The sequence below is a fragment of the Podarcis raffonei genome, chromosome 6 (genome assembly GCF_027172205.1).
Source record: "Podarcis raffonei isolate rPodRaf1 chromosome 6, rPodRaf1.pri, whole genome shotgun sequence".
Classification (NCBI taxonomy): Eukaryota; Metazoa; Chordata; class Lepidosauria; order Squamata; family Lacertidae; genus Podarcis; species Podarcis raffonei.
In genome coordinates, this window is record NC_070607.1 from 84,249,015 (window position 1) to 84,263,539 (window position 14,525).

General features: G+C 42.8%; 1 protein-coding gene across 2 annotated transcripts in view; it reads right to left on the minus strand.

Moving 5' to 3' along the window:
* Nucleotides 1-2,259: 2,259 nt before the first annotated feature.
* The window catches only part of LOC128416481 (disheveled-associated activator of morphogenesis 2-like), a 47,837-nt gene continuing 35,571 nt past the window's right edge, over nucleotides 2,260-14,525 (minus strand). The window contains exons 11-12 of one of the 2 annotated variants that reach the window (XM_053394298.1): nucleotides 14,154-14,237; nucleotides 2,260-2,512 (exon numbers count right to left, since the gene is read on the minus strand). In XM_053394298.1, the coding sequence (XP_053250273.1) occupies nucleotides 2,408-2,512; nucleotides 14,154-14,237 (189 nt within the window). In that variant the 3' untranslated portion in view covers nucleotides 2,260-2,407. The remainder of the gene's footprint in view (nucleotides 2,513-14,153; nucleotides 14,238-14,525) is intronic. The other variant, XR_008331222.1, reaches the window with a different exon arrangement.

Below are 14,525 nucleotides of genomic sequence, written 5' to 3' on the forward strand. Positions count from 1 at the left end.
CTATAAATAGCACATGTAACACCCTTTTCCACTCACACGATAAAAATAATTTTCTCTTTTCATTTGCAAGTCCTATGCCCCCTCCCCCTTATCTCACAGGCAATTTGCCGACCTTCCATTTATTGTGTGATTATTAAAACCAACACTCAAACTGGCGAATATTTGGGGGAAGTGCAAATTTCTTTAGAGAGGCAAGTTAGTTAGCTGTAAAATGCATTGTGACGATGCTTTTGTAACTTTTGCCTCTATTCCTAACATTTTGCCCCTTCCATCAACACAATACTAGTATATTGAATCACTCCGACAGTGAACTACGCTAAAACTGGTATTAGCCTCTCTTTCTTTTTAATTTAAAAAGGTAGGGCAATATCATGCAATTGGAACCGACAATGAGACATTGCAATGTATCTTTAGTTTCAAGGTGCTCCTCTTCAAGGTTTCTTCCTTCCAACCAGCCATGCCATCATCCAGATACTTACTCTTAAATGGAAGCCCAGGATGGGCATTCCACTCCAAGCTTTTTTTCTGTTCCACCCTGGATCCATAGCATGTGACACTGTGACTGTTCCACTGCAATTCGCCTTCCACCCAAAACTATGCTATTCATCTCACTGCCTACTGGTTTGAATTTATGTAACCTACATGATTAAGTGCATAAGTGACCTTGTTGTGTTTTTCCACTCCATTCATTTCAGTGCAAAGGAAACACAATGTCAATGGACAAAGAAAGGTCATCAGTTACATACTGTTTGCAGACAGAAAGCAACAGCAACCAATCACATTCACTGGATTGATTTCCATTCCAGGCATGGGACGACTAAGCAAACAACAAACCTGAAATCCAATGCCATACAGTGGTACCTCAGGTTACATAGGCTTCAGGTTACAGACTCCGCTAACCCAGAAATAGTGCTTCAGATTAAGAACTTTGTTTCAGGATGAGCACAGAAATCGTGCTCCAGCGGTGCGGTGGCAGCAGCAGGCCCCATTAGCTAAAGTGGTGCTTCAGGTTAAGAACAGTTTCAGGTTAAGAACGGACCTCCGGAACGAATTAAGTACTTAACCCGAGGTACCACTGTAGTTTGGAATTCACTGTTATGTATTTGTGAATTTTAAGTTGACCTGATATGAGAAATGTATTGCACATCTATCACACATTGACTGCTGCTGTATGTTGGCAGTCAAATGCTGATGGCTGCAAGTGAGATTTGAGGAAGTCTTGAGCCCTAGACCTGGACATGAGTGTTAATAATGCCTGTATTCAGCAAAACAGGAGCAAGGATCCTGGTTATGCTGTAAAGACCCACCTTAATATCAAGGCGGGAGCCAGGAGCTGGTCAGCAATAACTCACATGTCAGTGAAGTGAACTCTTTATTCCAATGAACAAAAGAGCTCAGGCTTAGTGAGCACAACAACTCTTCCCAGTAGGCTTTGCCACAAAATCTTCCTGCTCCCCAGGACTATGTTTCTCCACCCCTGACCTAGGATGCTAGGCTTGGGGGTGGAACTCAACAGCTAAAACAACAGTAATTCAACCAATTTTTCTTCATTTGAAGATGGACTTACTTACTTTCGTGATCAGCATTGCAGCATTGTTTATTTTTATTATGAGCACATTTTAAAACAACAGTTGCCCATTCAGTGGAATCAGCTTGCATTGAAGTGATCTGTGTGATCAGGGATAGGATGACAGTGACAAGCCATGCATCCAATCTATGCATTAACCAACTGTGCTATGAATGCAGTCAGAAAAATGGTATTCGGTAGAGGGCCACTGAGGATGCTCCTCACCTGGGGCACTCTTTGGTCCAGGGCCAGCACTGAGGGCACCTGTACACGTGGATACTGTTTTCTCTAGTTCAGGATACCTGAGGTCAGTAGAAAGCACTGCTCTGATATCCACATACAATAAGAGCAAAGTGATAGATTTCTATAATTTATACCAAAGGTGGCCCATAAAGGGTTACAGTAGAACATCGCTGTTCTTCTGTGTCTGAAAAAAACTCTGTCAAGCTGATGCCTTCTGGATGTTTTTGGACTACAGCTCCAGAACATCTGAAGGGCAGCACATTGGAGAAAGTGGCAAATCACATATAGTCCATGGTCTTTCACAAAGTTAGGAAGTTCTTGGCTTACATTCAGAGACTGGTTCAGGCCTGATAACAAATCAACTGTCCTGTTCTCCTTACTTTACCTCTAGCTGGAAGAACTATTGTAAATCCCATTTGGGCCTTCCTGGCAGCAGTGGTTTTTCAGCACAGGGTCTGCAAGGTCATTAAGAAAGTTACATTCAAGCAGAAATTCATTGATGTGCAAATGACTAAAACAATAACCCCACAAATCATCCGATTTCTGCCGACACCCTCAAGGCAACACTGTTCAGTTTTGCCGAATCAGTGACTGCACTCATGGTATCATCTCGGCTGAGACTCTTCTGAAATCACTGATAAAAGTTGAAATCCAGGCAAAAAGCTCTTCTGAGTCTCGATCTTCTGCTTCCCCAAATTTCATCTGCAAGATAATAACAATAATAATGACTAGCTGTTTAATGTTATTCACATATGAGCCATGTAAAGATTATTCTGGATTGGAAAGATCAGGCAAGAGTGACGAGCTGAAATATAGCCTGCTTCCTCTATGTGAGTGTAGGATTTGTTACAATGAAGGCCCAGGAAGCAAAATGGCACTTAAACTGTGTTGGAAGGTTCTGTTACAAAAAGCCAAACCCAAATGGTTTACAAGCAGAATTTATTGCTGGAAGCACCTTGAATACAAATGGTATAAGGATGGCAACTGATGGCAAAAAGGTCAAGATAAGCAGATCCACCACATTGCAGAAATGCTATTCCATCCTCTGTGTTCTCTCCTGCATTTCCCACATGTATCTTAAAGTGAGAATCAGGCCTCTTTATGATCAAAATATACAGGGCCCAACACACTTAAACAAGGACAATTGCCTCTACATTTCTAAGATGTCTTGTATTGATTCCTTATTGATATGCATGCCACACCAATCTCCAAGCAAGTGTGAGATTCCAGGGGTCCCAGGCACTAACCCAGGGCTTGTGTTTCCTTTTGGAAATGAGGCACAGTGGTGACTGTGGTGTCTATATGATATATGGTTTATTTACACATATATACAACCTGAGCCTATGCGGTGAAATTTTTCATAGCAGAACAGTTAGGGCCAGAGGCACCAGCTTGTGAGGATGATTGTGGGAGGAGTGTGCATGATGTCACGAAGTTTTGCATGTGAGCATCACACCTCCTTCCCAAGCTGGGTAGGACCTTCTGAGGCTTTGAGAACAAGGTGCCAGGGAAACATTTAGGGGACTGGCCTAGTCCTCCTGGTTCACTGACCGCACACCATTGTATAGGTCATTTTGGTGATTGTTTCACAATGATAGAACTCCCTTCTCCTGAGAGGCACCCTAATTTGAGCCCAGGCATCATTTGAAAGAATTCTAGATTTTAAAAATTATTTCCACCACTATTTGGGATTAAGTGTTAAATAGAGTAATGGGCAGTTAGTTTATTTCACTTGCACAACAAAAATTAAAAGCAAGGATTTACTCTTGAATTACACCTGTAATATATAATCTTTGAGAAATTCTAAATCACATCAAATTCCTTTTCAATTATTATTCCAGTAATTCAGAAAGGGGATACTATTATTGAATACATAAGCACACCTGTATCCTCAGTGCATTCCCTAATTAAAATCAGGATAGTTAACTTGTCAACTTCATCTGTTTCTCACAGTTTGTTCAACCAATCCACTGTCCTAAGTGAGAAAATCACAGTAGCATTTTTAAGCTATTTGGATAAAGAACAATTTGGCCAGAGTTAACAAGTTAGCCATTAAATCCATACTTGGAATTTGCCCAGTTCTTGGATGCAGCATAAGGAAAAGCTATCTCTGTCTGTCGTTGGTTACATCTACAACATTCTGTATGTCTTAACCTGCAATTTCTGCCCCAAGCATTTAGGGTAAGAAAAGGGAGGTGGCAAGAAATATTGCCATCTTTTTCCTGGTGGAGGCTCTGTGCTTCTCACAATTGCATTATATGGGTGGGATGATGAGGATTGAGGTACAGCTCTTAGGGGTCCAGAACAGCCTTTCTCAACCTAGTGCCCTCCAGATGTTTTGAACTACAATTCCCATATGCTCCAGTTGGCATTACCATCCAAACCAGCTGAAGGGTGTGCAGAGTCTATCTCAAGAGAAAATGGTAGAACTTATGGTCAGCTCAAAGGAGGGCAACAAATATTTATTCATTTAGCCAATGTATATGCCATTTGTTCAAAGGATTTTTTCCCCTAAAAATGTTGTTGTTGTTGTTGTTTAGTCGTTTAGTCGTGTCTGACTCTTCGTGACCCCATGGACCAGAGCACGCCAGGCACTTCTGTCCTGCACTGCCTCCCGCAGTTTGATCAAACTCATGCTGGTAGCTTCAAGAACACCATCCAACCATCTCACCCTCTGTCGTCCCCTTCTCCTTGTGCCCTCCATCTTTCCCAACATCAGGGTCTTTTCCAGGAAGTCTTCTCTTCTCATGAGGTGGCCAAAGTACTGGAGTCTCAGCTTCATGATCTGTCCTTCCAGTGAGCACTCAGGGCTGATTTCCTTCAGAATGGATGCTCAAGAGTCTCCTCCAGCACCATAATTCAAAAGCATCAATTCTTCGGCGATCAGCCTTCTTTATGGTCCAGCTCTCACTTCCATACATCACTACTGGGAAAACCATAGCTTTTACTATACGAACCTTTGTTGGCAAGGTGATGTCTCTACTTCTCAAGATGCTGTCTAGGTTTGTCATTGCTTTTCTCCCAAGAAGCAGGCGTCTTTTAATTTCGTGACTGCTGTCACCATCTGCAGTGATCATGGAGCCCAAGAAAGTAAAATCTCTTACTGCCTCCATTTCTTCCCCTTCTATTTGCCAGGAGGTGATGGGACCAGTGGCCATGATCTTCGTTTTTTTGATGTTGAGCTTCAGACCATATTTTGCGCTCTCCTCTTTCACCCTCAATAAAAGGTTCTTTAATTCCTCCTCACTTTCTGCCATCAAGGTTGTGTCATCTGCATATTTGAGGTTGTTGATATTTCTTCCGGCAATCTTAATTCCGGCTTCGGATTCATCCAGCCCAGCCTTTCGCATGATGAATTCTGCATATAAGTTAAATAAGCAGGGAGACAATATACAGCCTTGTCGTACTCCTTTCCCAATTTTGTTTTTTTTTTTTATAAGATATTTATTAAGATTTTAAAAAATATTACAAAAATATTACAATAAAAAAAATAAAAAAGAGAAAAAACAGATAGATAATTGTCCCAGGAAAAAGTCAGTGCTCTCCGATCACGGCTGTGCGGCTTCGCTCTGCGGAAGAAGCAGTCGACTCTCAGCACCGTGCCGCTCCCCGTCAAGCTCCGGAGCCCTTAAAAGGGTCCCTTTGCAGATTGGGGGGGCGCAAATGGTGCCCGCCGAGTCCCCACGTTCACAGGCTTCCCCCGCCTGTGATTTTTAAAGGGTCCCCGCTTTGCCGCAGCGGCAAGACCCGATCCCGCGGAGCTGGTCCCTCCGAGACTCAGAGGGAATCCGCCATTAATCAATGGCGCTGACCCGGAAGTCCCTCCCAATTTTGAACCAATCAGTTGTTCCATATCCAGTTCTAACTGTAGCTTCTTGTCCCACATAGAGATTTCTCAGGAGACAGATGGGGTGATCAGGCACTCCCATTTCTTTAAGAACTTGCCATAGTTTGCTGTGGTCGACGCAGTCAAAGGCTTTTGCATAGTCAATGAAGCAGAAGTAGATGTCTTTCTGGAACTCTCCAGCTTTCTCCATAATCCAGCGCATGTTTGCAATTTGGTCTCTGGTTCCTCTGCCTCTTCGAAATCCAGCTTGCACTTCTGGGAGTTCTTGGTCCACATACTGCTTGAGCCTTCCTTGTAGAATTTTAAGCAGAACCTTGCTAGCGTGTGAAATGAGTGCAATTGTGCGGTAGTTGGAGCATTCTTTGGCACTGCCCTTCTTTGGGATTGGGATGTAGACTGATCTTCTCCAATCCTCTGGCCACTGCTGAGTTTTCCAAACTTGCTGGCATATTGAGTGTAGCACCTTAACAGCATCATCTTTTAAAATTTTAAATAGTTCAGCTGGAATACCATCACTTCCACTGGCCTTGTTATTTGCAGTGCTTTCTAAGGCCCATTTGACTTCACTCTCCAGGATGTCTGGCTCAAGGTCAGCAACCACACTACCTGGGGTGTGCGAGACATCCATATCTTTCTGGTATAATTCCTCTGTGTATTATTGCCACCTCTTCTTGATGTCTTCTGCTTCTGTTAGGTCCTTACCACTTTTGTCCTTTATTATGGTAATCTTTGTACGAAATGTTCCTTTCATATTTCCGATTTTCTTGAATAGATCTCTGGTTCTTCCCATTCTGTTGTTTTCCTCTATTTCTTTGCATTGCTCGTTTAAGAAGGCCTTCTTGTCTCTCCTTGCTATTCTTTGGAAATCTGCGTTCAATTTCCTGTATCTTTCACTATCTCGCATTTTGCTTGCCTTCTCTCCTCCGCTATTTGTAAGGCCTCGTTGGACAGCCACTTTGCTTTCTTGCATTTCCTTTTCATTGGGATGGTTTTAGTTGCTGCCTCCTGTATAATGTTGCGAGCCTCCACCCATAGTTCTTCAGGCACTCTGTCCAGCAAATCTAAATCCTTAAACCTGTTCCTCACTTCCACTGTGTATTCATAAGAGATTTGGTTTAGATTGCATCTTACCGGCCCAGTGGTTTTTCCTACTTTCTTCAGTTTAAGCTTGAATTTTGCTATAAGAAGCTGATGATCTGAGCCACAGTCAGCTCCAGGTCTTGTTTTTGCTGACTGTATAGAGCTTCTCCATCTTTGGCTGCAGAGAATATAATCAATCTGATTTCGATGTTGCCCATCTGGTGATGTCCATGTGTAGAGTCATCTCTTGTGTTGTTGGAAAAGCGTGTTTGTGATGACCAGCTTGTTCTCTTGACAGAACTCTATTAGCCTTTGTCCTGCTTCGTTTTGATCTCCAAGGCCAAACTTGCCAGTTGTTCCGTTTATCTCTTGATTCCCTACTTTAGCATTCCAATCCCCTATAATGAGAAGAACATCCTTCTTTGGTGTCACTTCTATAAGGTCTTGTAAGTCTTCATAGAATTGGTCAATTTCAGTTTCTTCAGCACCAGTAGTTGGTGCATAAACTTGGATTACTGTGATGTTAAAAGGTCTGCCTTGGATTCGTATTGAGATCATTCTATCATTTTTGAGATTGCATCCCAGTACAGCTTTCGCCACTCTTTTGTTGACTATGAGGGCCACTCCATTTCTTTTACGGGTTTCTTGCCCACAGTAGTAGATATGATAGTCATCCGAACTGAATTCGCCCATTCCCGTCCATTTTAGTTCACTGATGCCCAGGATGTCAATATTTATTCTTGCTATCTCATTTTTGACCACATCCAACTTACCCAGGTTCATGGTTCTTACATTCCAGGTTCCTAGGCAATATTTTTCTTTACAGCATTGGACTTTCCTTTCGCTTCCATGCATATCCGCAACTGAGCGTCCTTTCGGCTTTGGCCCAGCCGCTTCATCAGCTCTGGATCTACTTGTACTTGTCCTCTGCTCTTCCCCAGTAGCATGTTGGACACCTTCCGACCTGAGGGGCTCATCTTCCAGCATCATAACTTTTATATGCCTGTTGTCTTTGTCCATGGAGTTTTCTTGGCAGGGATACTGGAGTGGCTTGCCGGTTCCTCCTCCAGGTGGATCACGTTTGGTCAAAACTCTCCACTATGACCTGTTCATCTTGGGTGCCCTGCTCGGTATAGTTCATAGCTTCTCTGAGTTATTCAAGCCCCCTCGCCACGGCAAGGCAGTGATCCATGAAGGGGCCCCTAAAAATGGTGACCACTAAAAGAAGTTACATAAAACAATACATAATTCCAAACATCCAAACTGTTCAATACAGTAAAATAAGTACTAATGCAAAAGATGGTGAGGGACCTGGAGTCCAATCGCTATAAGGAAAGGTTGGGTATATTTTGTCTGGAGAAAAAATGGTGGAGAGGCATTGCAAAAGCATTTTTCAGATATACGGGCTGTTGTGGCATGCCCATGTTAGAATCAGAGAAACTGGAAGTCAGGGTGGAAGGATCTGTCACTTTTGGTTCTCCCAGTTTCTTATTTTTCTGATCTGAAATATAGTTCTCCACATTCTGCAGCCATAAAAAAAAAACCCTCATGAAAATAATCAGTGTTTTAGTGCAAATTTCTCCTAATAAATACATTTTATATGAAGTTTTCACTAATGTACACATTTTTTCCAAACAATTTGTCCTAATATAATGTATTTCTTTGTTATGCTCTCACCATTATATTTATTTATTGTATTTATATACACCATTGCCCTTAATATATGCATTTTTTAAAACATTATTTGACGAACTGCATAGCAAAATTCAGATGAGTGCACATTTTGAAAGGTAGCAGTTCACATAATATTTTTTTTTGGAAAGTGAGAATTTAATAGAGTCTGCAGATGAAATCAAATTTCTCCTTCATACCGAGTTGGAACCTCACTACTTATCCCTCATCAAATAACCATACAGCATTGCTTAAAAAGCAAACTCACACTATGGAATTTGTTCCTTTGCTGTTTAAGCGAAGTTGCATTATGGCCCATCATCAATTGCACAGAATGGTTTCAGCAAAGTCTCCTTATCCTTTGTTCTGATGGCCAATTGATTATTCATTTGCTCTGTTTCTCTTTATTTTGGCGTATCAATAAAACGCATAATCTGACAACAGACTCTTACAGGGACCCAAAGCAAAGAGTCACAAATCATTCCAAATCTAATTCACTCACCAATCAAGTAAACTTCCTCTATCAGTGACTAATCAATAGCTCTCACAATGAGCTCCTAATTGCACCTCTGGGGTGATGGAAGCCTGTAGATGATAACACAGCCCACGAAAGGCTTGCCAATAATTAAGCAGTAGTGAAGAAAAGATACTATTTCTACAGCTAACGACCAAACATCTAGAAGGTGTTGATCTCCAGCGGGGTAAATTGAAGGCAATCCTACGCGAATCAGATGTTAATCCCATCATATCTCCTTATGATGAAGCACACACACATACCCCAAAAATGGGGAGTAACAAGTGCAGCAACCAATAGATTTATCTACACTGTTGATAATGCAGTTGCTACCAATAGCTGTGGGATACTCTTAGGAGTATTGACAGGCTTGGGAACTCTGCTTGCTATAGATGTTCAGCGGAAAGAGTAGCACATCCAACCAATGCATGTGCTTGCTTGGCTGCTTGTTTTATAAACAGTCCCTTATGAGCATCCTATCAATAATAATTAATAATTTTATTATTTATGCCCTGCCCATCTGGTTGTGTTTCCACAGCCACTCAGAACAAAATGTTCAAATCCAAGAAGCAAAACAAACAAACAAAATCTGAGCATTAAAAAATTGAAGGGAGGTGGAGAAAAATTGTGCAAGACAATTTAGACAAACCCCATCCAGATTTTGTTTAGAATGCTAGTTGCTTAAAATGTGAAATTTTTTTAATTAAAAAAAGTAGTCATTAGTCACCAAAATGACCACCAGGTAATTCTGTTCTGGGAAGGCTGTTCCATAGCCAGAAGAGTACAACCTCAAAGGCTGTAACATAGTAGTCTGTAGTTGCACAGTTTAATTCAAAAGCTATAGTAATGATATGGCTTGAAGCTTCTGAACAGCTGCTGTGTCAGTGTTCTGCAACAGATTTTTAAGCACCCATTTGAAATGGGTGGAAAATCACAGCCTCCAGGTAGAATCCAACAAAGATTAGTCATAACTCATAGTGCAGACTTAGGCACAGCTACTCAGAAGTAAACCGCAGTGAGACTCAATGGAAATACAACCCACTAGTGATGCGAAGGGGTTGGATCAGCCTGACTGATACTTCCTGAACCAATAAACAAACTGAAACACACCTACCATTTGAAATTCACAGTTCTCCGAATTTTGTGAAGAAGGTCTCCATTATTTGAGTGAAAACAATGTGATCATTCAAGAACGTTGCTTGCAAATATGCGCATAGTAAGAAAAATGCACTTAAAAAGCAAATAATTTGTGTGAGAGAGAGGATTTTTAAAATAAACTGATGGAGAAATGAGGGGGAAATGAAAAAGAGAGAAACTGAAATCAACAGATCCATCCAACTTTGCATTCTGTTGACTTTCATAGCATTGGCTTCCTATCAAGCATGCGCAAGATTGCAGCCTTAAGGTAAGGTTTCCAGATTTTTTCAATGAATCCGGGGACAAGTTGTGGTTTTTGGGGGGAGTTTTTTGGAGCTGAGCAGCAACAGGGAGTCAGTAGTGGGGATGGTGTGGCAAAAGACCCTGGGCCCAAGCACACATGCATATTGTATAAAGGTGCAAAGCCCTTCTTTCGCACCCTGTGAAGCATGCACAGAGTTTTTTAAAAACTGGGCAACAGCCGCCCGCCTGCGACTCCTGAGCCTACCCCGATCTGTCCAAACAAAGGGGGCAGGAGATCAGGGGAGGCTCGGGAGTAGCAGGTGGGCAGCGCGCTGTAGCCTAGTTTTTAAAAACCTGCACATTTATGTTTCACAGGGTGTGAAAGAACTGCTTTGCACCTTGCCCGGTAGAAAAACTGCACACAAGACACACCATATGGGGACTTCTGGAGAGGAAAAATGGTGGGTGCCACAGCAGCTAGCAGCTCCTGAAGCCAGCCACAGCCAACCGCGCTACCAGACTGGCTCTGGGCTGCTGAGGCTGCCGTTACCACATTTCCCAGTGACAGATTTGCAAATCTGGGGACATTCCAGGGACAGAATTTGTCCGGGACAGATATGCAAATCCAGGGACTGTCCCCAGGAACCGGGGATGGCTGGTAACCCTACCTTAAGGTGCAGAGCAGAAAGAGCTAGCTGAGTCAGGCAGAGACCCTGCACTAGCTTCCTGGCAGGTGGATTATTGATACTTACATTGAGGAGGATGGGTGAGGCATCAGGGAGTCTGGCATGGTGCAAATGCATGAGCTGAACCAATCCAACACTCCCGCTAGCGCACTATGCTGATGTCCACACCATGGTCCCCTTTTTGTCTCAGTAAACAACAGTGACCCACCCTCCAGGAAGCTAGCAAAACTGATCCGCTCCCTCTAGGAAGCCGCTTCTGGTGCAGAGCACATTCAATGTTATTTGCAGATGAGAATGTGTATGTAGAGAGGTGATTGCTTCTCAGTTTTACATAAAACATTACAGAAAGGGATGGTGAGGCCCCTCAAGCATTTGGGAGCATCATCTGAACAGGAGCAGAAGATTAAAGCAATGCTGGACCCAGAAAAATGCAATTAGTGAGGTTTTACTGAAAATAACCTTTTCATAAGAATATGTCAAGGTCTTTTTCAGTGTCTCTCTTGTCTTTTATTTTAAAAAGTGTAGCTACACAGTGGCATAGCAAATTAGATTTGAGAGTTATCATTTGTGATCCAAGGCTGCATCCTCAGTACATGTGATGTGGAGTAAGGCATGGAGATACATGGAGTGTAGAAAAAGCTTTAGTGTAAGCAGTTGCCTTTCACATCATCAGAGAACCCACACAAGGGAGAAAACATTTAAATGCACGCAGTGTGGAAAGAGCTTCAGTGTAAGCAGTCAACTTATTTTACATCGAAGAACCCATGCAGCGGGAAAACCATATAAATGCACAGAGTTTCAGGAGAGCTTTCCTGGGAGCGGAAACCTTACCCAACATTAAAAACCACAGATGGGAGAATTCACCTAAACACGAGGAGTTGCTGTGGTCTAAGAAGTGGCTTTGTGTCATAGTCCCAGGAGGTAACCTCCTCTTGGGAAAACTCTTGCCCCAGTGGGCTCCCCAGAGCAAAACATTTTGAACCAGGATAGTCTTTTCTTGGCAGGTTGCCCGGGAAAGGAGGAGGAGTTTGCAGGTACTAGGGAGATGAGATCCACCTGCTCTCCCACCTTTCATAACCTTTGTTCCCATACTGAGAAGAGCAATCCCAACCAGATAAGTCTCTGAAGGACATGGAGCATAGCCTCTGACCTTTTCCAGTCTGAAGGTCACAGGGCCTTTTTGGAAGGTTTCCAGGGGCCACATGATAGTGGTGGGCAGAGCCAGAGGCAAAAGTGGGTGGGGCAACAAATGTGAATCTTACAGTAGGCTAGTTATTACAAATACTCTCACAGCCCTCTCTGTACTCCATCCAAACAAGCAGGAAACATCATTGGAGCTCAAGGAGGTGTTCCAGCCAGGCAACACTCAAGGAGTCAACTAGAGAGGCCTGGAAAGCTATGTTTGATCTCCAAGCCCAAAGGATAAATGATGGTCTTTCCAATAGCCATGGTCTAAGCCATTTAGGGCTTTATACATAATCACCGACACCTTGAATTGTGCTTGGGAACTTTGGCTCACAGTCTAAATAGTCAAGCACCATGGAGGTTATCAAGGGCCTGATGAAATCTAGCCATCTCAGGCTGGCTCAGACGTCTACAGCAGAAAATAAGAGCCATGAACATGCATGATGGGTGTGATCTGAGGCAGGGCTCACCGGATCCTAGCCTTGGAACCTCTTCCTGACAACATCAGAGTTCATCCTTGGGCTGCATGGAGTGGTAATAAAGAAGAGAGCATATGTAGAGCACCTTTTATTTTTTACGGAATAACTAGCATCTACCCTGCAAGCTCGTCATCCATGCTTCCTCCACTGACAAACAGAGCAGAAAGAAGAAGAGGAGGAGGAGTTTGGATTTGATATCCCGCTTTATCACTACCCGAAGGAGTCTCAAAGCCAGTGTGGTGTAGTGGTTAAGAGCAGTAGTCACGTAATCTGGGTAACCGGGTTCGCGTCTCCGCTCCTCCACATGCAGCTGCTGGGTGACCTTGGGCCAGTCACACTTCTTTGAAGTCTCTCAGCCCCACTCACCTCACAGAGTGTTTGTTGTGGGGGAGGAAGGGAAAGGAGAATGTTAGCCGCTTTGAGACTCCTGAAGGGGAGTGAAAGGCGGGATATCAAATCCAAACTCTTCTTCTTCTTCTTCTTCTAACATTCTCCTTTCCCTTCCTCCCCCACAACAACACTCTGTGAGGTGAGTGAGGCTGAGAGACTTCGGAGAAGTGTGACTGGCCCAAGGTCACCCAGCGGTTGCAAGTGGAGGAGCGGGGAAGCGAACCTGGTTCACCAGATTACGAGACTACCACTCTTAACCACTACACCACACTGGCTTTGGAGCTTTGCTGCAGCTTTGCTGCAGCAGCTCTCACATTGCTAAAGGCAACATCCAAAGTGGCCTCACCACAGCAGTCATTGCCACTGCAAGAACATGAACTTGAAGCATAAAATAGGTACAGCATTTACAGTCAAGATGTGCAGAGAGAGTGCAATGTGTTGAGATTTACCGCAGCTTGGAAAATTATGGAGAATTGTTTTGCATCCTTCTTCTTGCATACTACTTTGCATTAGCCATGATTCATCATATTTTTTTTAATTGGATTCATCACCCGTGAAAGGAAATTCAAAGATAATAAGTGTTGATGCAAAGAGTCACTTCATTCAGGAAATGCATTAGGAATCTCCATACAATAAAGGTTTTTGTCTGTGTCACTTAGTGTTATTTGATAGAAGTCCTTGTTACTTTAATTATGTTTTTTTTAAATTTATTTATTTATTTATTTATTTTGAAAAAGCACTGACACACTTTAAGGTAAACTGTGCAAGTTGATTAAATGAACAGCAGCAATCTGATTTAAAACTTAGATGGTGCATTCCTAAGCATAGTTAGTGGAACAGAAGAAATGCCTCCTATATGCAATGAGATTTACTCCCATGTAATGCATGTATGCAGGACTGCTGCCTTCAATAAGTACCTAATCCAATGCACATTTACTCAAAAGTGCACTGTTCTCAAGAGCTCGCTCCCTAGAATGGGTGTTTAAGAATGCAGCCTAAACGCTGCACTATGAATCGTATTTGTCAAAGGTGATATTTCTCTGCATTTCTAGAGGTCACTGTTGATAAGAAAACAGTTTATTTGACACTTATATTTTAAAATAAAACATACCAGTATGTTGTGATAGGCCTTTTTCATTTCTTGACAGCTTCTAAATAACTGAGAAAGGTCGCCTTCATATGCCTGAATCAAATCCTGAAAAATAAAGCACAATCTGGAATGAGTGTCACATTAAAGTCTAATGCGACCTCAAAGCCACTTACAAACATCAATAAAAAAAGATCACAAACACTGGGTTGGAGGGAGTCAAACTTGAATGTTCAGAATTCGCACACACATGCACCACGCTCAGACACACACACACGCAGGCATCCTCCACTCCTTTAACTTCTCCATCATAGTGGTGGGGTGAGAGAAAGGCTTAAGCAAGGAGTGGAGAACCTCAGGCCATCCTGCAGACCTTCCCTGTCAGGATTCTTCTCA